Raw genomic sequence first — 21,577 nt, 5'->3', positions numbered from 1 at the left:
CATCAAACTTTACAACTCCTCCCTTGGAGGGTCAGACATCCTGAGCCAATAGGCTGGTTCTGGACTTATTTCATAATTTACTGGCACAATTTAGATATTACTATTTAACTATTTATGGTTCTATTACTATTTATTATTCATGGAGCAACTGTAACAAAAACCAATTTCCCCCGGGAATAATAAAGTATGACTATGACTATGACTAAACACACAGCGCATAGTTTCCTCGCATGAATATAGTGATAAGTCAATTATCAGGGAGGACGGGGAGCTTGAAGTAAGTGTTGAACGAACTTCCAGTAGAAGTGGCAGAACCAGGTTCGATATTATCATTTAAAGAAAAATTGGACAGATATATGGACAGGAAAGGAATGGAGGGTTATGGGCTGAGTGCAGGTCGGTGGGACTAGAAGGACCAAGATGGCCTGTTTCCGTGCTGTAATTGTGATATGGTTATATAAATAAGTCAATAGCATCATAACATTTTAGGTAATGTTTGGATATTAAACACACAGCACATATTTTCCCCGTATGAACATATAAAATCATTGCAACTCATCAATATCGCTGAATCAATGGGAGCCCTGGGCTTGTTTCCCTGCAACAAGACGGTCCTATCGAGGGGTGATGGGAGACAGCGATACTCGAAGGGGTTCCTTATGTCCAGTCTATTCTGCAATTTAGTTTTCGTTGCATTCATTGCAGAGATATGTTGGAAATGGAAGCAACGTTTTCAGTGTTTTCGTGGCCATCTTGATCCAGAATGCCGTCAGCGATGTTATGTCAAACATACTTTTCAGCCCGCTGTCATTTGCAAGCTCGAGGAATTGATCTCCTTCCCGCGCTGACATGGATGACGCGTGTGTAATGACCTTGCATGCGTTCAAGCTCACACTGGGCGTGACAGGGAATGAGAAAAGGTGCGGCTGACTCATATCGCCAAATCATATCGTTTCCTCGCGGCCCAGTACCGGTCCGCGGCCCGGTGGTTGGGGACCGCTGCTTTACACCACCTTCATTTGTTGAGACACTCATTACCACCTTCGTCTGACCATTTTTCTTCATCTGTCTTAATTGGCATTGCCAAATTTTATTAGAAAGACCTTTGAACTCCTTATATTAAAGCTGCGGCATAAATACAGCTGGCTATTTCCCTTAGTCTAATCCTACAGTCTGAACCTTGTAAGTTCCTCCAGCAATTCGTTTCTTGCTCCAGATTCCAGCACCTGCAGTTAAATTTCTTGCTGAATATCAGGGAAACACTTTATGAATATAGTCTTAACTTTTTCCAAGTAATTATTTCCCAACTAAACCCTACCTATCCATCCCACTCAGCTGATCATAAGAAAGCCACAGCACTGCCCCCAAGATACCCCGATCTCACAGCCATCGCTATAACCAACATCCCCAATCAAACTATTGTCAAATGTTCCTGCACAAGCTAAGCCATTGCTGGGTCAGCAGTTCTATTACCTTCATTTGTTAGTGAATTACGGGCATATTACTCATTCTTGATCTTTAGGTTTAAATAATTGTCATAGGTTTTACCAAAGCACGTCTTCAATTTAGACCTTGCTGGTAATGTAATTCCACAACATACTATTCATTTGTAGCTCTGTGAGAGAATTAAGTGGAGATAGATCATAACATATATTGCATATTTTGTGTTAATCACCTAATGTATAGAATGCTCTGTTCCTCATAGAACTGAGCAAAATTAGCCTAGGTAGGACGTTTTAACTGAAGATTTTGGGTTGACTACAAAAGAGATATTGTCCATTGGCGAACTATTTATTTTGACTCTTGGGGAAAGATGCCTTTTAATTTTAATTAATCAATGAATCTAGCAGAATGACAGGGATTATCTTCTCTTAGCTGACAAACAAATCATAGAATATGTTTTAGGAGTTATCATTCAGTCTGACAGAACCAGAATCCACAGTCATGGTTTAAACTATAGCCCAGTATGGGGATATGACTTGGACAGGTGTTTTCAAAGTCTCCTGGTTTGAAGTTGGTGCTTTCTGTGCTGAGCATATGTCAGGGAGATACTCCGACAAAAAGATTGACAAAAAGTGCAGCCAACTGCTCTGAGCCTGAGTATTTTAAATTGGTGTCACTCTGACTGGAGGAGCAAGCTGATGTAGTTTCCTGGAAGCTGCTATTTAAAGAACTGTCTCAAACAGGAACCCAAGACCTTAAAGTAAAGCTTGGTTGACCATGTATAATTTTGGAATTCACCTTAGTTAATGGGAACAAAGCAGTGCAAGATGGTGAGGGTGTCGGGGAGTAGGTTTAATTGAAAATTTCAAAAAGTTGACAGATTTCAAATTGTGTGCAATAGAATTAAAATTCCGATCACTTGGGATTTGAATTGTGAGCCTTTTTCTATTTTAAGTATTCATATTTAGAGTGGAAACAAAACAAGCAGCTTTGTTATTTTGGGTGTACAAGGAAACAATATGATGACGAAGGGTCTCGGCCTGAAACGTCGACTGCACCTCTTCCTATAGATGCTGCGTTCACCAGCAACTTTGATGTGTGTTGCAACAATATGATGCCCCGACTTGTACAAGTTTAACTGAAAGATGGTGTATGAGTTGGGAAAGATGTCAATTAACCATTACCAGAGAATGAGAGCTTGTGCAACACCTGAAATTCCCTTTTCTAACTCTGGAAACCGTTAACATTTAACATAGTGCACTTATCAATGTCAGACCAATTTGCTGGTGATGCTGAATTTTGAAAAAAAATCATTTGACAATCAAAAAATAATGCAAGATAAAATAAATGTTAACAGTGTAAAGGGAATATGGTATTAAGCTCCTCAGTGGCAGAGGTCCGCAGAGAAAATTTACAGCCAGCTTTTTCAGTTCAGTGAAGTTACTTTGTGCAGCTGAAATAGACATTTGTATGTGCAGTAAGACTACCATAAATGTTAAAGGTGACCGCGTACAAAAAACTTAATGTTTGAGATGTATCAGACAGGCAACTGAAATATAAAGTCCAACTCTGTGTGTACATGGTCAGTATATTGTTTGTCAATTTGAATGACCTTGGTCAGCTGGGTGTGAAGGGTGAGAGCAGACAGTTATTAGAAAAAAATATATTAATAGATATGGGTTATTACTCCTCTTTAAGGGGAAGAAAAATCAGTGCAAATGGATTAAACCATCATTGGATTCAGTCAGGGTGCCTGCTTTCAGTAGAACACTTGAGAACTGCCAAGAATTGGGAGCTACATATTTCACATTTAATTCTGATTTAAAAAAAAATGTTTGCAATTACCAATCTGAATTTCAGATTTATCCTATAGTGTTGTAAGATGAAAGTCAAATGGTAGAGATCCTTTTCACTTTTGGCTCCCACTGAATTCTGCTTGAGGTCCCTGTCAAGAAGTAAAGCAACTATGTAAAAAGACTCCAAACAGAGGGCTTTATGAGTTTTTTAAAGATGATTTATCTTTGACAGTTTAGTTCCCTATGCATCCTAGTACCTTAACGTGCTGCCAGTTTTGATGCAGAGTTCAGGGCTAAAGAAATTACACTATGGCTTATTTCCTAGTGTATTTTGGTGAAATCTACAGTCATCATGATGTATGTATGTTAGTGGACCTGTGCTGCTGAACTGAAAAGAAATATGGACTGTGTGATTTCTATAATCAATTGGTGCTTTATTAAAAGTTCTGTGAGAGGAACAGTTGGACCTTTGTTGTTGAGCCAGCAGGACAAAAGTCCTTTGACCTGTGATAGTATGTTTCAGTGGTAAACATTTTTGTCTCCTTTTTTCAGGGTTTCATAATCTGAAGTTATGTCAAACAACGGGGAGTTGGAAGACAAACCGCCTGCACCCCCAGTACGTGTGAGCAGCACCAGTTTCTGTATGACCAGTAAGGACACTCTGTTGACCAACCATAATGCAAAGCCACTCCCGTCTGTGCCTGAAGAGAAACAGAAGCGGACAAAGCTGAAGTCCATCTTCTCAAATACTGGAGAGAAAGGTAGAGTGGGGTGACAAGGCATGAGCGTGGAGCATGGTAAGGGTGGGGTGACCATCGACTGGAAGGAGCAGCTACAGTGCCTGTAAAGGTATTCACCCCCCTCCTCCCTCAGAAGTTTCATCTTTTATTGTTTCACAGTGGATCTAATTTGTCTTTTGCTGACACTGATCAACAGAAAAGACTCTTTCATGTGAAAGTGAAAACAGATTTCTACAAAGTGATCTAAATATAAAACACAAAATAATCGATTGTATCTGTATTCACTCCCTTTAATATGATGCACCAAATCATCACTGGTGTGGCCAATTGGCTTTAGAAGTCACATAATTAGTTAAATGGAGATTACTTGTGTGCAGTCAAGGTGTTTCAGTTGATTGTACATCTGTACCTGGAAGGTCCAACTGCTGGTGAGTCAGTATCCTGGCAAAAACTACACAATGAAGATAAAGAACACTCCAAGCAACTCTGTAAAAAGGTTATTAAACAACAAGTCAAGTCAAATTTATTTATATAGCACATTTAAAAACAACCCACATTGACCAAAGTGCTGTACAGATCAGAGCAGAATAGCTAAAATTACAAATACAAGAAACACAGACATAATAAGGCAAACAGCTTATAGGCACAAAGGAAACAACACAAGGGCCTAGGCACAAGCCAAAAAACCAGCCACATCAGGAGGATTCAAACGCTAGTGAATAAAAGTAAGATTTGAACCTGGATTTAAAAGAGTCGATGGAGGGGGCAGATCTGATAGGGAGGGGAATGCTGTTCCATAGTCTAGGGTCTACAATAGCAAAGGGGCGGTCACCCCTGAGCTTAAGTTTGGATCGTGGGACAGCCAGGAGCCCCAACTCAGCTGATCTGAGGGACCTGGAAGTAGAATAAGGGGTTAGAAGGTCTGTGATATAAGGGGGAGCCAGCCCATTTAGTGCTTTATAAACAAACAGGAGAATCTTAAAATCATTTCTGAACCATATTGGCAGCCATATGGTCCCTCTTCCGGGCACCTGTCAGGAGCCTGGCTGCGGCATTCTGGACCAGTTGCAGATGGGACAGGGACGACTGACTAATCCCAGTGTACAGGGAATTGGAGTAGTCCAAGTGGGAGGATATAAGGGCATGGATGACTTCCTCGAGATCTTTGAAAGAGAGAAACTGCTTCGTTTTGGCGCTAGTACGAAGCTGGTAAAAACTGGCTTTTACTACTGCATTAACTTGCTTGTCAAACTTAAAGGAGATGGATACAAGCACGTTTCCAAGTCACTGAATATCCCTTGGAGTACAATTAAGTCAATCACCAAGAAATGGAAATAATATAGCCCAGCTGTAAATCTGCCTAGAACAGGCTGTCCTCAAAAACTGAGTGACCATGCAAGAAGGGGACTAGTGAGGGAGACCACCAAGAGATCTATGACAACTTTGGAGGAGTTACAAGCTTCAGTGGGTAAGATGGGAGAAACTGCGCACACGACAACTGTTGCCCAGGTGCTTCACCAGTCGCAATTTTATGGGAGGGTGGCAAGGAGAAAGCTACTGTTGGAAAAAAACTCTCATAAAATCTAGGCAAGAGTTTGCCAGAAGGCATGTGGGAGTCTGAAGTCAGCTGGAAGAAGGTTCTATGGTCTGATGATACCAAAATTGAGCTTTTTGGCTATCACCTAGATGCTATGTTTGCCATAAGCCAAACATCGCACATCATCAAAAACACACCATCCCTACCGTGAAGCATGGTGGTGGCTGCATCATGCTGTGGGGATGCTTCACTGCAGCAGGCCCTGGAAGGCTTGTGAAGGTAGAGGGTAAAATGAATACAGCAAAATACAGGGAATCCTGGGGGAAAACTTGATGCTGACTGCAAGAGAATTGCAACTTAGGAGATTTGTTTTCCAGCAAGACAATAGCCGTAAGCATAAAGCCAAAGCTGTACAGGAATGGCTTAAAAACAACAATGTCCTGGAGTGGCCAAGTCAGAGTTCAGACCTCAATTGAGAATTTGTGGCTGGACTTGAAAAGGGCTGTTCACTCATGATCCCTATGCAATCTGACAGAAATTGAGCAGTTTTGCAAATAAGAATGAGGAAAAATTGCAGTGTCCAGTTGTGCAAAGCTGATAGAGACCTATCCACACAGACTCAAGGCTGTAATTGCTGCCAAAGGCTTGAAGGGGGTGAGTAGTTACGCAATCAATTATTTTGTGTTTAATAATTATAATAAATTTAGACGAATTTGTAGAAATGTGTTTTCACTTTGACACGAAAGAGTCTTCTGTTGATCAGTGTCAAAAAAGCCAACTTAAATCCACTGTGGTTCAATGAAAACATGAAGATTTCTTGGGGGGTGGGGGTGGTTGGTGAATACTTTTTATAGGGACTGAATATCTCCAGTGTGGGTGTGAAACTGTGCTGTGGGAACATGGGACATGACAGTAATATATGAAGCAGACACTGGGAGAGGGAATCTAGGAATCAAATGTGGGTGGAATGAGTTTCGCTACCAGCAAGTATGATACAAGGTGTATGGGCAACAAATGGGTGTAGTGCTAGTGTCATGTGGAATCTGCTGGAAGAACTCAGTAGTCAAGCAACATCTGTGGAAGGAAAGTAATTATTGACATTTTTTTGTCAAAGCCCTACACCAGGAATCTGATAAAGGATTTTGATCTGAAATGTCGATAACCCCTTTCCTCCACTGATGCTGTTTGACCACTGAATTCTTCCAGCAGATTGTTTGTTGCTCCAGAAATCAGCATTTGCAGTCTTTTATGTCTCCAGTGTCGTGCTAGTGTTGGTTACTACCCCATTGGGTTACGTGTACCATGGTTGCAGTGATGGATAAGGTTTTAACTGTACAGCCCACAGTTCTGTATTTAATACTTTGTGTTTGAGCATTTATCATACTTTTCTCAATTATAAATAAAAGCTTACATCAACTGAAACTTCTGAAGGCATTTCAGCAAAGTTTAAGCATGCACCTCACTGATCTATCTGAATAAAGGCTATTGTGTAGGTTTGGTTCCTGAGGTCACTAAGCATTCTGTAATCACTTTATACTCTTGAGTTAATGGGTTAAACCTTCGAAAGATAAAAATGGTCGTCTTCAGGATGATAGTCTCTTTCAGGTCTGGTGCCTCAGTGTGCCAGGGAACTGGTCAAATATTCAGTATTCTGATTTTTTGTTTCCTTGTGTTGCGCTTGCTTGAAGGAAGGGGAAGAAGGTGGCAAACACTGCAAACAGTGGCTCCACCTACATTGCTTGCTAGCTACTCCTAACCATGCTGGGAACTTGATTTTTTTTAAACAATGAGTTTCTTGAGCAATACCTCTGTTTTGTAGCTTCTGTGAAACTGCAGAGGGGGAGTTTCACATTTCCTTTGTTCACTTACTATTTATGTTTTAACTTCTCCTTTTTTAAGGTAGTACTAATTTTGCCAAATTATTATTAACATGCTTAATGCAGTTTTGATTACAACGACTGGCAATGTGACATCCAGTGAGAAAGCAAAGGATATTGCCTGATGATTGCCATCTGAAAGTGTTTGAAATTTACAAATAGATTAAAAAAACTTTGTTCAACTAATTTTAATTTGTTTCCCAATGAGTTAGTTGCCCTTTCCCTGGCTAGTAGATTAGAGTTATTGAGTTATATAGCATGGAAATAGGCGATTCAGCCCAACTTGTCCATGCTAACTAAGTTGTCTACTTGAGCTAGTCCTTTTCCCTCAAATTTGACAATGTCCCTCTAAACCTTTTCTATCTATGTACCTGTCTGAATGTCTTTTTAAAATTGTAATTGTACTCACCTCTACCACTTCCTCTGGCAGCTTGTTCACCACTATCTGTGAAAAATGGTCTTCAGATCTTTCAGTCTTTCCTCTCTGAACTCCGATTTATGCCCTCTAGATTCAGACTCTCTAGAAAAAGACAGACATTCACCTTCTCTGTGCCCTCATGATGTTATAAGGTTACCTCTGAGCCTCCTGTGCTCTGGAGGAAAAATTCTGAACCTATTCAGTTTATCCTTGTAGCTCGAGCTCTCCAGTGCAGCACTATCCTTGTAAATCTTTTCAGCACCTTTTCTAGCTGACCAGAATTGCAGACAGTATTCCAGATGCAGTCTTGCCAATGACTTGCATAGTTGTAACATGTCAGCACAATTCTCTTGCCACACACTCAAAATGCTAGAGGAACTCAGCAAGTTAGGCAGTATCTATGAAGGGGAATAAACTTTTGACGTTTCTGCCCAAGACCCTTCATAAGTCCAACATGATGGCATGAACGTCAATTTCTCTACTTGCAGTAATTTCTCCCTCCCCCACCCCCCACCTTTTTATTCAGGTTTATGTCCCTTCCTTTCTAGTCCTGATGAATGGTCTCAGCCCAGAACGTTGACTGTTTACTACCCTCCATAGATGCTACCTGACTTACTGAGTTCCTCCAATACTTTGTGTGTTGCTCTAGACTTCCAGAATCGGTCTTTGTGACCACAATTCTTGTATGCAGTGCCTGTGTCTTCATTTTAAAGCAGGGGTTCCCATCTTGGGCTCCATCGGCCCCTTGGTTAATGGTCTGTGGCATAAAAAAAGTTGAGAACCCCATGTTCCTCTGTTCAACACTTTCCAGGACCTCACCATTTCCTGTGCAAGTTCTGCCCTGGTTTAACTGACTGAAGTGCAACATCTCAATTGTCATAGTAAAATTCCATTTGCCATTCCCTGGTCCACATACCAAGTTAGTCAAGATTCCATAGAAACTTAGCTAACACTCTTCACTATCCACTACTCTACAAATTTTGGTATCATCTCCATATTAATAACCATGTTAACAACATTATCATCTTTTAAAAAAATGAATATAGATGACAAACAGCAATGGAACCAGCACCAATCTCTGTGGCACTCCACTGGTCACAGGCCTCCAGTCCGTCCCAGAGCATAGATATAAAGTCAGTGTCACTGCAGTGACCCAGGTGTTGTGTTTCAGATTGTCCAAGTCAAGACAGCAGTTTGCTTGTGTTACCCGAAATAAATTCATATGACAATCCAAAATATGAGAGAGTTTATATATCTGAAAAAGTTGTTTGGAAGGAGGCACAAGCAGGGATGATGGCAGAGCAGCACTGGCTGGAGTTTCTGGGAACACTTTGGAAGGAACAGGATAGATTTATCCCAAAGCAGCAGTAGTATTCTAAAGGGAGGATGACATAACTGTGGCTGACAAGGGAAGTGAAGCATAAAAGCAAGAGGGTATATAATGTAGCAAATATTAGGAGAAAGCTGTGAGGTTTGGGAAGCTTTTAAAAACTAACTGAAGACAGGTTAAAAAGCAATAAGGAGAGAAAAGAAGAAATTTGAAGGCAAGCTAGCCAATGATGTAAAAGATACCAAAAGGTTTTTTGGCTATTTAAAGAATAAAAGGGAGGCAAGAGTGGCTATCAAACCACTGGAAAATGATTCTGGAGAGGTATTAATGGTGGGCAAAAAATGATGGACGAACTGAATAAGTATTTTGCACCAGTCTTCAGTATGGAAGACACTAACAGTATGCCAGGAATGCAAGAGACACTTGAAGCAGTTTTGGGCCCCTTATGGGTGTGCTGGCATTGGAAAGGATCCAGAGGAGGTTCACAAGAATGATCTCACTGTACTCACTGAAGTTTAGAATAATGAGGGAGGATCTCGTAGAAACCTATCAAATATTGAAAGGCCAGGATAGTGGATGTGGAGAGGATGTTTCCAATAGTTGGAGAGTCTAGGACCAGAGGGCATAGCCTCAGAATAGAAGGATGTCTCTTTAGAACAGATGAAGAGGTATTTCTGTAGCCAGAGGGTGGTGAATCTGTGGAATTCATTACCTCAGACAGCTGTGGAGGCCAAGTCATTGGGTATATTTCAAGCAGAGGTTGGTAAGTTCTTTATTAGTTAGGGCATCAAAGGTTACGAGGAGAAAACAGGAGAATGGGGTTGAGAGGCATAATAAATCAGCCAAGATGGAATGGCGGAGCAGACTTGATGTGCTTTATGGCCTAATTCTGCTCCTATGTCTTATAGTCAAAAGCTTCACAGTTATTACTACATACTGTAATTAATTATTCCAGATGACGTGATTACCTGAATTTAATTTCTCCAGCTGTTGTGACAAGATTTTGTAATCTAATCTCTTGATCTTCTTTCCATGCCGAAATTAATATTTGCATAGCAATTGTGTAAGCATTCCTTCCAAAGGCTTTCTAATATACAGTGTGATACTGAAATCGAGTACAGGCCAGACCAGGTGGGATCGGGAAGCACTGAGGAGGTCATTACGATACATGGCTCCTTGCATTGTGTGGAGCTAGATGGAATTTTACAGTAATTTGACTCCTGGACTCAGAAAATAAATAACAAGGTTTGTTTAATATGCTGTGCTCAGTTGGTGTCCGAACTCCCAGCTTCTGACATACTAGTTCAGTATCATAACCACTGTACCTCATTCCCTGTATAACACTCTGTGAAGCACTCTAGGTAACCTCCATGTGAAGTGTGCATGACAGCCTTTAGCTAAATCACAGAAATTGTCCACATAGCTATCAAAGTGCTTAATTTTTAAATACGTTCTTTTGAATTTATTGCTCCTGCATTCTTTTTGATTGACAGTTGCTCTAGCATTGCATTGTTTTTACAGGGAATAAGAAGAGAGAAAAAGAACGGCCAGAAATATCCCCTCCGTCAGACTTTGAGCATACAATCCATGTTGGGTTTGATGCTGTAACAGGCGAATTCACAGTGAGTACACAATGAGATATGCAATGGTGATCAGTCTGGCTTGATTGACTTGATTTTTGGCTGTCTTGGAATTGACCTATTCCAATTAATTTGCTGGCAGTCACTAACTAATGCGTAAACCGTCTGAAGGTCATATAGACAGCCTGCCTGTAGTCTTGGTGGCTGATATCACAAACCTTCCAAGTGCAGCCCTCTTATTGAGAGGCTGATTGAATAACTTCGCACTTTGCCAAGGTAGATTTTTTTTTTGACTACTATCAGAAATTTGCTTATGATCCTGCGCTTATCTTTGGGCAGATATGCCCTCTTTTTTTTGATCCTCCCACCAGAGACGTGGTTCTACACCACCAAATTTCTGCCTTTAGAAACTTGGGTTCGGTCACCTTCAACGTTTAAATACAAATCAAGGTCAAATTTCCTTCTGATGCTTGGGTGATTCTGGTGAATCTGTACCATAGTCTACCCAAGCCCCGACAGATTATGGACAACTAAAGTACAACTTTCATCTATCTTCAGATAAAGTGTAATGTTGCTTTTATTTGATGAGCTTTTCCATTAATAATTCTAATATTTTGTTGTCCAGATTTTTCCTGCAAAGCATTAGTAGGTTTTAGTCAAGGTTATATTCTCCCTGTCTCTACTCTCCTTTGTACGTGTTGAACTGAAGCCAGAGACATGCCCTTTGGGATGGGTGAGATGTGCCCAGTTATTCTGATGCAGTGTTCAAATATTATCCCAAGGGTCCTATTTCCATTGGCTCAGGATCTCGCTGAGTATTGGTTTTAGGTCTTAATAAATGTATGTCTAAGGCAAGGAGTATTAAATGCTTAATTCATAGCCCCCACACACATTGGGCAGTTCAACCCTCAGCATTGGTGGGTTGACTTGTGGGCCCATCGCAATGAATGTGTGAACAGATACTAGTATTGGTTTATTCTATTCACATGTACTGAGATGTAGTGAAAAGCTTTTGGTTTCATGCTATCCAGAAGTATATCAAGGCAGTAAAAGGAAAGAGAAATGCACTATAGCATTACAGTTACAGAGAACGTGCAGTTAAACAAATAAAGTGCAAGGACCACAACAAGGTAGATTGGGAGATCAGGAGTTCTTCGTTAGCGTATGAATCCCAGTGCCTATGAAGCTGAAATGGTGGTGTTTTGCAGGGGATGCCTGAGCAGTGGGCTCGGTTATTGCAGACTTCCAACATCACCAAACTGGAACAGAAGAAAAATCCTCAGGCTGTACTAGATGTGCTCAAGTTCTATGATTCCAAAGCTACAGTGAAACAGAAATATCTGAGTTTCTCAGGTAAGGCCATCAAGTGGAATATTGAAATGGTGCATGAGTGGACTGGTGTTGGGTAACCCTACTTAAAATAATTACTATGGATTATGCAAAACCTTTGGTTTGAACTCTTTTTCTTTTATTTAGACCAACAAGATGGATTTCCTGCTGGTACACCAAAGGTGAGTCTTTTTTTACATTGTATCTTGGCCAACTGTATCTAATATGTTTGGGAAGCTTTGCATATAATGGATTGGTTAGTCTGGTATTTGTGAGATCACTGAGTTTAAAATTCAGTATTGTGATTCGCTAAATGATGACATGCTGTTTTGTGTACATTTGTAAAAGTGGATTGTGAGAGCTTTCCATTCATTAGATTTTAAACATTCTCTGAATTTAAATGTGAATCTGGTTATGTATGAAGGACTAATTATATTTGAATAATATGAGAGGAAAACACTTCACCTGTATAAGTCAGGACAAGACTTTGGTTTATATGAACTATGGGAATAGAATATGATGCAGTTTGATGAAATTCTAAAGTGTAATCCTCTCTCTTTAGCGCAGTTCAAAAGGCACAGAACCTTCAAACGTACCAACTGTTCCGGAGGAAGATGACGATGATGATGATGAGGCTCTCCCTCCAGCTATTGCCCCAAGGCCAGAGTGCACCAAATCCGTGAGTACTCTTGAACCTACATAGTACAGTGCCCAAGCCCAGCAAGACCAAGCCGTGCTCTGGCTAAAGAGATCTTTGCTCATGTTGTCTGTACTCAGGTTGTCATGCATTTCTTTCTTTAGTTTCCTCCAGGGTATCATGCTTACTCGCCACTTCCAGGATTTATTCTTTTTTATTTTTTTGGAAATACGTCTGCTAACCACAGTTCTTAGACTGATCCTAAAACTAACTACTCTTCATTTCTCAACATAATGGAAATAAGCCTTCAGTATGTACTATTTCCAATAATTAAGCTAGAAATACCACTTTACTGCTTGACCCCATTAGGAAGTTTTAGAATTCTGAGTAGTTTGTTAGAATTGGTATTAGGTTTCTATAACCCCCCTTCTGTATCCCCCTTCAGGGGATAAACTTCACTAAATAACTTATTTATTGGAAATCATTTATTTCTGTTTTTGTATTCAGTGCCTGATGCGTAGAACCCATTGCCCATTTTGCTGTATACATATCTTTATCACAGGCAATCTTTATCCCCACAGTGTATCTGCATGGAACAGCATTAATTTTCACTGGTGCAAGCTGCATCATTAAATATATATCTAGCAGTTTGTAAGAGAGATCTGTTCTGGAACATTTAACAACCTTTCGTGTTATCTGTGGAAGTTGTGGATAGACCTCCCAATATCACAAAAGCAAAATACCTGCGGCACTGAAGACAAAAGGGAGAATGCTGGTTATAAGCTACATGATCTGCTGAATCTATTGAGAAATTATTTTTGTTCGTATTAATGGTCTTTCACTAGAACCAAGAAAGTTTGAGTAAAAGTATAAGGTTGTATTAGATTTTTAGCAAGTTACAGAGACAGGGTAAGGAAAGAGGCCAAGAAGCAAGATCTTTAAGGTGAATGTCAGAAGAGATTGCATCTGCTTGGCTGCTGATGTTGGACAGAAGCAAATGACTGTAGAGCAGTTTAAGAAATAAACTGCATCTAGCTGAGGTTAAATACAGAAAGCAATGTTTTACCAATACCTGCTGGGGTAGTCGGTTTGGAGTGGAGAATTCAAATCACAGAAAACTTGCCTAGCACTTGACTGCCGAGAACACCCACACCTCTCCGTAGTCTAAGCCTGTCCTTAGATATCACCTTTTACTTTTCACTGCCTAGCTATCTATCCTTTATATCCCTGGTTATTCTGGCAGAATTCACATTTCTTGGTTGAATTTGTAGGTGCTTATTCTGACTACAAAGCATATATTTTAAAAAGAGTGCATGCCTGGTAGTTGTGGGTTTCAAGAATTAAAAATAGGTAATGACTTTGCAAGTACTGATAAATGTAACTGTAGTGTTGCCAGAGTTGCACACTGGAGCAGACAACCAGGTGGTGGAAAATGCACAGGAGATCAGAAGCTGTAAATAGAAAAGACGAAGCAGTGCAGCTGGTAGAGTGGCTGCCTCACAACGCCAGAGACCCGGGTTCAATCCTGACCTCAGCTGCAGTTTGGAACACTTTCCCTGTGACTGCGTGAGTTTGACATGGTTGGTAATTGTCTCTGAGATGTAAGTGTGTGGTAGAACCTGGAGGAGTTGATGAGATGCAAGGAGAATAAAAATTGAATGTAAATGGCTGGTTGATAGTTGGGTCTGTCTCAGTGGCCAAAGGCCCATTCGCGTGCTGTATCCGTTTGACTTTGTAGCTTTCCTTACGTTTTTTTACTCTGATTTTTATGACCACTGGTGGTCTGATTTTGTACATCTGCTCTTCTCCGCATTTATTTTATTCATACCTGTGGGATGGGTTTGAGACTGAGGTACTAAAAGGCAGTGGCTGATGTTTGATGACCATCTGTTGTCTAAACTCAATAATGTTCATCTGGTTTGGGTTTGTAAAACTGTGGCATGCAACAAACTGTATTCCAGCACATTAGTACATAATGGGAGATGAAGTGTGATTCAAGGATGTTTTAAAAAGCTGCATTGTGTATGCATTATTGTTGTGTGTCTTGATGTAATCTTGCAATTTCTGTAGCAGCATTTACTTTTTTTTAAGGTTTATACACGTTCGGTGATAGATCCAATCCCCCCTGCTGCCAGCAAGGAACCAGGTGGTGATGGCACTAAGGAATCCGAGAAAGCAAAAAAGAAAACTAAGATGACAGATGATGAGATTATGGAAAAATTGAGTAAGTGCTTACAAGTTTTACAAGCAGTTCTCTGCGGTAATCACACTGTTGTAGGTGCAAAGCAAGATATTTAGATTTAATGTGGTAGAACTGATGCGTGTGTTGGATCTTCACATACAGCAGCTGTGGAGTTCATGGAAAGAGCTTGAGGAAGGGTTTTAATAAGTGAGTTGAACGTTAGTTTAAGACATTTACTATGACTGGATGCTATCTTGAAACACTTCACTTGACTGCCAAAACAATCAATCCTTTGAATTTCAGAATTAAAACGGGAGCCTCAAGAATGACACATTGTGTTTTTCGACACCATTTTATTGGTGGTTTGTCAGGTGTCTTTTCTTCCAAGTGGACAATCGCATTTTGTGCTTGCTTATGGAAGAACATTACTTACTTGATGTTCCACCTTATTATAGTTAAAGGCAGGGAAATTGTTTAACTGCAACCACTTTTACAATTTATATAAACTATAATCTCGGTTTTGTACTCTAAGGTTCTTGAAATTTGCACATGCCACCATTGCAGCCTCTATTTCTCCCTTGTGATTTGCTTAATAAACCAGTTAAATATTGGGGGCCCCACTCCATTCTGGTTAAAATGAAATAAGTAAAATCTCGGATCAAGTCAAATGGACAGCATTGTGATAGAGTTGCTGTGTACTGCAGAGGAGAGGTGAGGTTGATCTATGCTGTGAACAGTTTCTGACTTGGATCATATAGTAATATTGATCTTGACTGTAAGCAAGCACTGAGCATTTGGGCAGGTGGATTCTGCCTATAATTTTGTGCTGTATATTGCAGAGATGGGAGATTAAGCACTGCATTGTGAGAATTTTAATTGGGTGCTGTGCATTTGGAGCACTGAAAGACTATTCAAGTTCAAGTTTAATTGTCATTCAACCATACATGAATATAGCCAAACGAAACAGCATTCCTCTAGGCCAAGGAGCAAAACACATTACCAACAGCACATAACAGAAATAGCGTATGTAATTATGATTTCAGAAAAGCATACAGCCACAAAGAAAAAAAAATAATAATCTAGCCCAAATCCATAAGTGGCATGTCTGTAGATTTATAGAAACATAGAAAATAGGTGCAGGAGTAGGCCATTCGGCCCTTCAAGCCTGCACCGCCATTTATTATGATCATGGCTGATCATCCAACTCAGAACCCAGCCTTCCCTCCATACCCCCTGACCCCTGTAGCCACAAGGGCCATATCTAACTTCCTTTTAAACATAGCTAATGAACTGGCCTCAACAGTTTGCTGTGGCAGAGAATTCCACAGATTCACCACTCTCTGTGTGAAGAAGTTTTTCCTAACCTCGGTCCTAAAAGGCTTCCCCTCTATCCTCAAACTGTGACCCCTCGTTCTAGACCTCCCCAACATCGGGAACAATCTTCCCGCATCTAGCCTGTCCAATCCCTTTAGGATCTTATACGTTTCAATCAGATCCCCCATCAATCTTCTAAATTCCAACGAGTACAAGCCCAGTTCATCCAGTCTTTCTTCATATGAAAGACCTGCCATCCCAGGAATCAATCTGGTGAACCTTCTTTGTACTCCCTCTATGGCAAAGATGTCTTTCCTCAGATTAGGGGACCAAAACTGATGTTGCTTTATGTGATGTTGCTTTGGTCATCTTGTTCCTCCACCAACTGAGCACCAACAGAAGAGGCTAGCCCCCAACCCAATACAGATACCAGTACACCCCACAGTGGCTCTACTGCACTTCCTTGGCGCCTCCTCTCCTGGGTGGCTGCGACAGGAGATCCTGCATCCTTAGTGTGGTCCTAGTCTGAATCATAACCAAAGCAATACAGCGTCCCCACTGTCTGTCTCGTCAATGAACTAGTGAAATGGACTGGGTAACTGAGTTCTTCATTTAATTGCAATTAAAGATTGTCCATTTGAGGGGTGGAAAGTGAAGGACATGGGTTGTACCTGGGTGCTGTGCTCATTTTGAACACAACCTTTGGAAGAATATATTTATCTTTCAGCGATACAATGTGCAATCATTTAAATTGTACCAGGGACTAAAAGCACAAAAGACTGAGAAATATGCATAGACAAAGTTTGTTTTCCTTTAATTACAGGTGATTTAATGGTGTACGCTAATGAAGAATTTTTAAGATAATGTGGAAGTAGATGAGGGAAAACTTGTTTCTGTGTCATTTGTCAAGTCGGGGATTTTAAGGATTTGGATCTTGGTCAAGTTAATGGAGTAATGTGCAGATCATCTGTATACTGACAGCATACAGAATCGGTTCAAGGAGCTGAGTGAATTACTGTTCCTCTGAATAACTGAGTACTCTTCATTGAGGTGATGGGAAATATGTGATGCAGGCCGCAGCACTCAATGGGGAAAGGATGAAATTCACAAGAGGGGGTGGTCTAATCTCCAAATTGGATAAAGGATTTGTAATTGAGGTATTCTGATTTGTACTTAAGGACTATGCTCTGGGTTGTGATAGTTTGGATATTGGAGACTATCTGTGAACCATTTGAATGTCCTGGGGCTTCTTATTGTGTTATAAACTCATTTCTCCATCTTTATACAGGAAGCATTGTGAGTGTTGGAGATCCAAAAAAGAAGTACACCAGATTTGAGAAAATTGGACAGGGGTAAGTTCTAATTCTTCAGCTTCTATGCAACCTTTGTCAGGATAGATGTATTAGGTTCTGGAAGACTGATAGAATATGACTGAGTTCTTGAGATCACTTTAGAGCTCTGATCATTGTAGTTTTTAAGACAGTTTTTCACCTGTTGGGAATCCAGATTATACTTCCCAGTGAGAGGGGTTTCAGATCATATTAGTGCACTAATGCAGAAATACTTCACTGTCCTGATTAAAGGTCTCAGCCTGAAACATCAACTGTTTATTCCTCTCCATAGATGCTGTGTGACCTGCTGAGTTCCCAACATTTTATGTGTATTACTCGATTTCCATCATCTCCAGAATCTCTTGTATTTACACTTATTATTCTGTTTCCTCACAGTGCTTCTGGGACTGTATTCACTGCTATTGATGTTGCCACAGGACAGGAGGTAAATCACTGCTAAACCTGGAAGCTGTCTATTATCAGGCTAAGGTTGGGGGCTTTCCACTTCTAGGCATCAAGATACTAGGGCAGTAAACAATCTACTAGTGGAACTATGCAGGTTGAGAAGCATCTGTTGAAGGGGGCAAGATATTGTCTATGTATTCAGTCAAAGTCAGGACCCTGCCCCAAAAAATTATCAGTTCTTTTCCCCCTGCAGATGCTACTCAATCTGCTAAATTGCTCCAGCAGATTGCTTGTTACTCCAAAGTCCAGCATATCCTCAATCCCTTGTCTGTAAGATACAAGGACATTATGTGCAGTAAGGTGCACCAAATCCACAAGTCATGATTTTAAATGTTACAGTCACATCCAAAATGTGTAATATCTTCTTTTCCTCAAAACTGTTTGTAACCTGAACTGTTGCTAAGTTGGCGATGAACAGTAAGAGTGTAGGAGACAGACAGGTGTGATGGGAGACTGAGCAGGCACGGAAAGAGCAGCTTCCAGCCAGCCTCATTGACTCAATGAGTGGGTGAATCTTCTTAGTGCTTGCAGCATTGCAGGGCTCAATGCAGCCCCCAATAGTTGTGGATCAAGGGGAGAGGAATCACTGAAATGTTCTATTGCACTCAACAGAAGATTTCTGTAGTCCTGCAACAGAAGCAACTCACCCCACCAGGGTCCCAAATGCTCATTTAAATGTACAGGGTGTCTATACAGTGGCAAGCAAAAGTTCGGGCACCCCGGTCAAAATTTCTGTTACTGTGAATAGCTAAGCAAGTAAAAGATGACCTGATTTCCAAAAGGCATAAAGTTAAAGATGGCACATTTCTTTAATGTTTTAAGTAAGATTACTTCTTTATATCCATTTTTTACAGTTTCAAAATAACAAAAAAGGAAAAGGGCCCAAAGCAAAAGTTTGGGCACCCTGCATGGTCAGTACTTAGTAACACCCTCTTTGGCAAGTATCACAGCTTGTAAACGCCTTCTGTAGCCAGCTAGGAGTCTTTCAATTCTTGTTTGGGGGATTTTTGCAAAAGGCTTCTAGTTCTGTGAGATTCTCGGGCCATCTTGCATGCACTGCTCTTTTGAGGTCTATCCACAGATTTTCGATGACGTTCAGGTCGGGGGACTGTGAGGGCCATGGCAAAACCTACAGCTTGCTCCTCTTGAGGTAGTCCATTGTGGATTTTGAGGTGTGTTTAAGATCATTATCCTGTTGTACAAACATTTGTAGAAGCCATTCTCTTTTCATCGTCAGCTTTTTTACAGACGGTGTGATGTTTACTTCCAGAATTTGCTGGTATTTAAATTGAATTCATTCTTCCCTCTACCAGTGAAATGTTCCCCGTGCCACTGGCTGCAACACAAGCCCAAATCATGATTGATCCACCCCCATGCTTAACAGTTGGAGAGGGGTTCTTTTCATGAAATTCTGCATCCTTTTTTCTCCAAACATACCTTCGCTCATTGCGGCCAAAAAGTTCTATTTTAACTTCATCAGTCCACAGGACTCATTTCCAAAATGCATCAGGCTTGTTTAGATGTTCCTTTGCAAACTTCTGATGCTGAATTTTGGCCGCAATGAGCAAAGGTATGTTTGGAGAAAAAAGGGTGCAGAATTTCATGAAAAGAACACCTCTCCAACTGTTAAGCATGGGGGTGGATCAATCATGATTTGGGCTTGTGTTGCAGCCAGTGGCGCGGGGAACATTTCACTGGTAGAGGGAAGAATGAATTCAATTAAATACCAGCAAATTCTGGAAGCAAACATCACACCGTCTATAAAAATGAAGATGAAAAGGGGATGGCTTCTACAACAGGATAATGATTCTAAACACACCTCAAAATCCACAATGGACTACCTCAAGAGACGTAAGCTGAAGGTTTTACCATGGCCCTCACAGTCCCCTGACCTGAACGTCATCGAAAATCTGTGGATAGAACTCAAGAGAGCAGTGCATGCAAGATGGCCCGAGAATCTCACAGAACTAGAAGCCTTTTGCAAGGAAGAATGGGCAAAAATTCCCCAAACAAGAATTGAAAGACTCCTAGCTGGCTACAGAAAGCATTTACAAGCTGTGATACTTGCCAAAGGGGGTGTTACTAAGTACTGACCATACAGGGTGCCCAAACCTTTGCTTCAGGCCCTTTTCCTTTTTTGTTATTTTGAAACTGTAAAAGATGGAAATAAAGAAGTAATCTTACTTAAAACATTAAAGAAATGTGCCATCTTTAACTTTATGCCTCGTGAAAATCAGGTCATCTTTTACTTGCTTAGCCATTCACAGTAACAGAAATTTTAACCGGGGTGCCCGAACTTTTGCATGCCACTGTATAGTGGGTGTTCATAACATGGGGGAACTTGTACTGGTTTCTGGAAAGAAGCTTTACTTGGGTTGTGTCTATGAACAATGAAGAAAGGTATTTTATATGGATGCTGCCCATTACTGATCTTGGGTTTAGTTTATTGCCCAAAAGAGCAGTCAAGTCAGCTTGTTAATGATCTGTGGGTGTTACGATGAATTAGGTGAAGCCAGAGGTGCTGTTTGAAATTATATGGCTGCATGATCGTTGTGAGAAAGTAATTTAGGAAGTTTTATCCTGATGGTGCTGAAGAAATATTCTTGCCTGCCACAGCCTGCCAAAAACTCTACCTTCCATGTGGGAGAAAACTAGGTATGGCAAGATGAAGCAGACTTCCTGTAGTTTAGGAATGCGATGATTATACAGTGGCTTTGTCTGATCCTGCCTGTAAGCAGAGCATTGTATTTATGATAGGGTTGCGCTGTGATGGTGCTGCATTTGGACAAGCTGCATAACCATGCCATGCATGTTCTTTCCCAGGTGGCAATCAAACAGATCAACCTGCAGAAACAACCAAAGAAAGAGCTGATCATCAATGAGATCTTGGTGATGAAAGAGCTGAAGAACAGCAACATTGTCAATTTCCTCGACAGGTAATAGAGAAAGAACAAGTTTGTTTGCACAATACCAGTTAGAATCTGCTTTATGCATTCCTCCATCCACCTCTACCTACAGTGAAATAATTCCTCTTTGAAATCTCTCGGCCATCACCTTGTGACTGCTAAGTGTATATTGTTGTCTTTATGATATTCCTCAGAAATGGGTTTGTAACCTGTGCTGGAAATATAATTGAGAAGCTGTATCTGCAGCACTCTTGCTGTTAATGGGCCATTGTTACAAACAACTGCTGCCTTTTTGTTCTAGCTACCTGGTGGGAGATGAGTTGTGTGTTGTCATGGAATATCTGGCTGGAGGTTCTCTGACCGATGTTGTTACCGAAACCTGTATGGATGAGGCACAGATTGCTGCTGTGTGCAGGGAGGTAAGTGTCAATACGAAGTTTCTTTCCAATTCTTCAGCATCTTTCTTATACTAATAGGAAAACTTGTGGTCATCATAGTTAGAAAATAAGGGAGTGTCATTAAAATCTGAGGTGTGTCGGAATTTCTCCTATCAGAGTGTGGTAAATCTCTAGAATTCTTTACCCTGGGGCAATGTAGACCGTGGAGATCTTTAAAGAAAAGGTAGATGTATTTTTTTGAAAGATCGGGGTACTGAGGGCTATGGGAGCAGCCACATAAGCCTGTAGAGATCT

General features: G+C 40.7%; 1 protein-coding gene across 3 annotated transcripts in view; it reads left to right on the top strand.

Annotated features, from left to right (window-relative positions):
- LOC134345472 (serine/threonine-protein kinase PAK 2-like) overlaps positions 1-21,577 on the top strand; it is a 93,961-nt gene that overhangs the window by 58,314 nt on the left and 14,070 nt on the right. For all 3 annotated transcript variants that reach the window (XM_063046178.1, XM_063046179.1, XM_063046177.1), the window contains 10 exons: positions 3,792-4,000; positions 10,663-10,763; positions 11,930-12,074; positions 12,198-12,232; positions 12,613-12,729; positions 14,779-14,911; positions 17,472-17,535; positions 17,911-17,959; positions 20,803-20,915; positions 21,187-21,304. In XM_063046178.1, the coding sequence (XP_062902248.1) occupies positions 3,811-4,000; positions 10,663-10,763; positions 11,930-12,074; positions 12,198-12,232; positions 12,613-12,729; positions 14,779-14,911; positions 17,472-17,535; positions 17,911-17,959; positions 20,803-20,915; positions 21,187-21,304 (1,065 nt within the window). In that variant the 5' untranslated portion in view covers positions 3,792-3,810. The remainder of the gene's footprint in view (positions 1-3,791; positions 4,001-10,662; positions 10,764-11,929; positions 12,075-12,197; positions 12,233-12,612; positions 12,730-14,778; positions 14,912-17,471; positions 17,536-17,910; positions 17,960-20,802; positions 20,916-21,186; positions 21,305-21,577) is intronic.

Source organism: Mobula hypostoma, chromosome 4 (assembly GCF_963921235.1).
Source record: "Mobula hypostoma chromosome 4, sMobHyp1.1, whole genome shotgun sequence".
In the NCBI taxonomy this organism is placed as follows: Eukaryota; Metazoa; Chordata; class Chondrichthyes; order Myliobatiformes; family Myliobatidae; genus Mobula; species Mobula hypostoma.
Note: the sequence above shows the minus strand (reverse complement) of the source record. Positions and strands in the feature narration are given on the sequence as shown.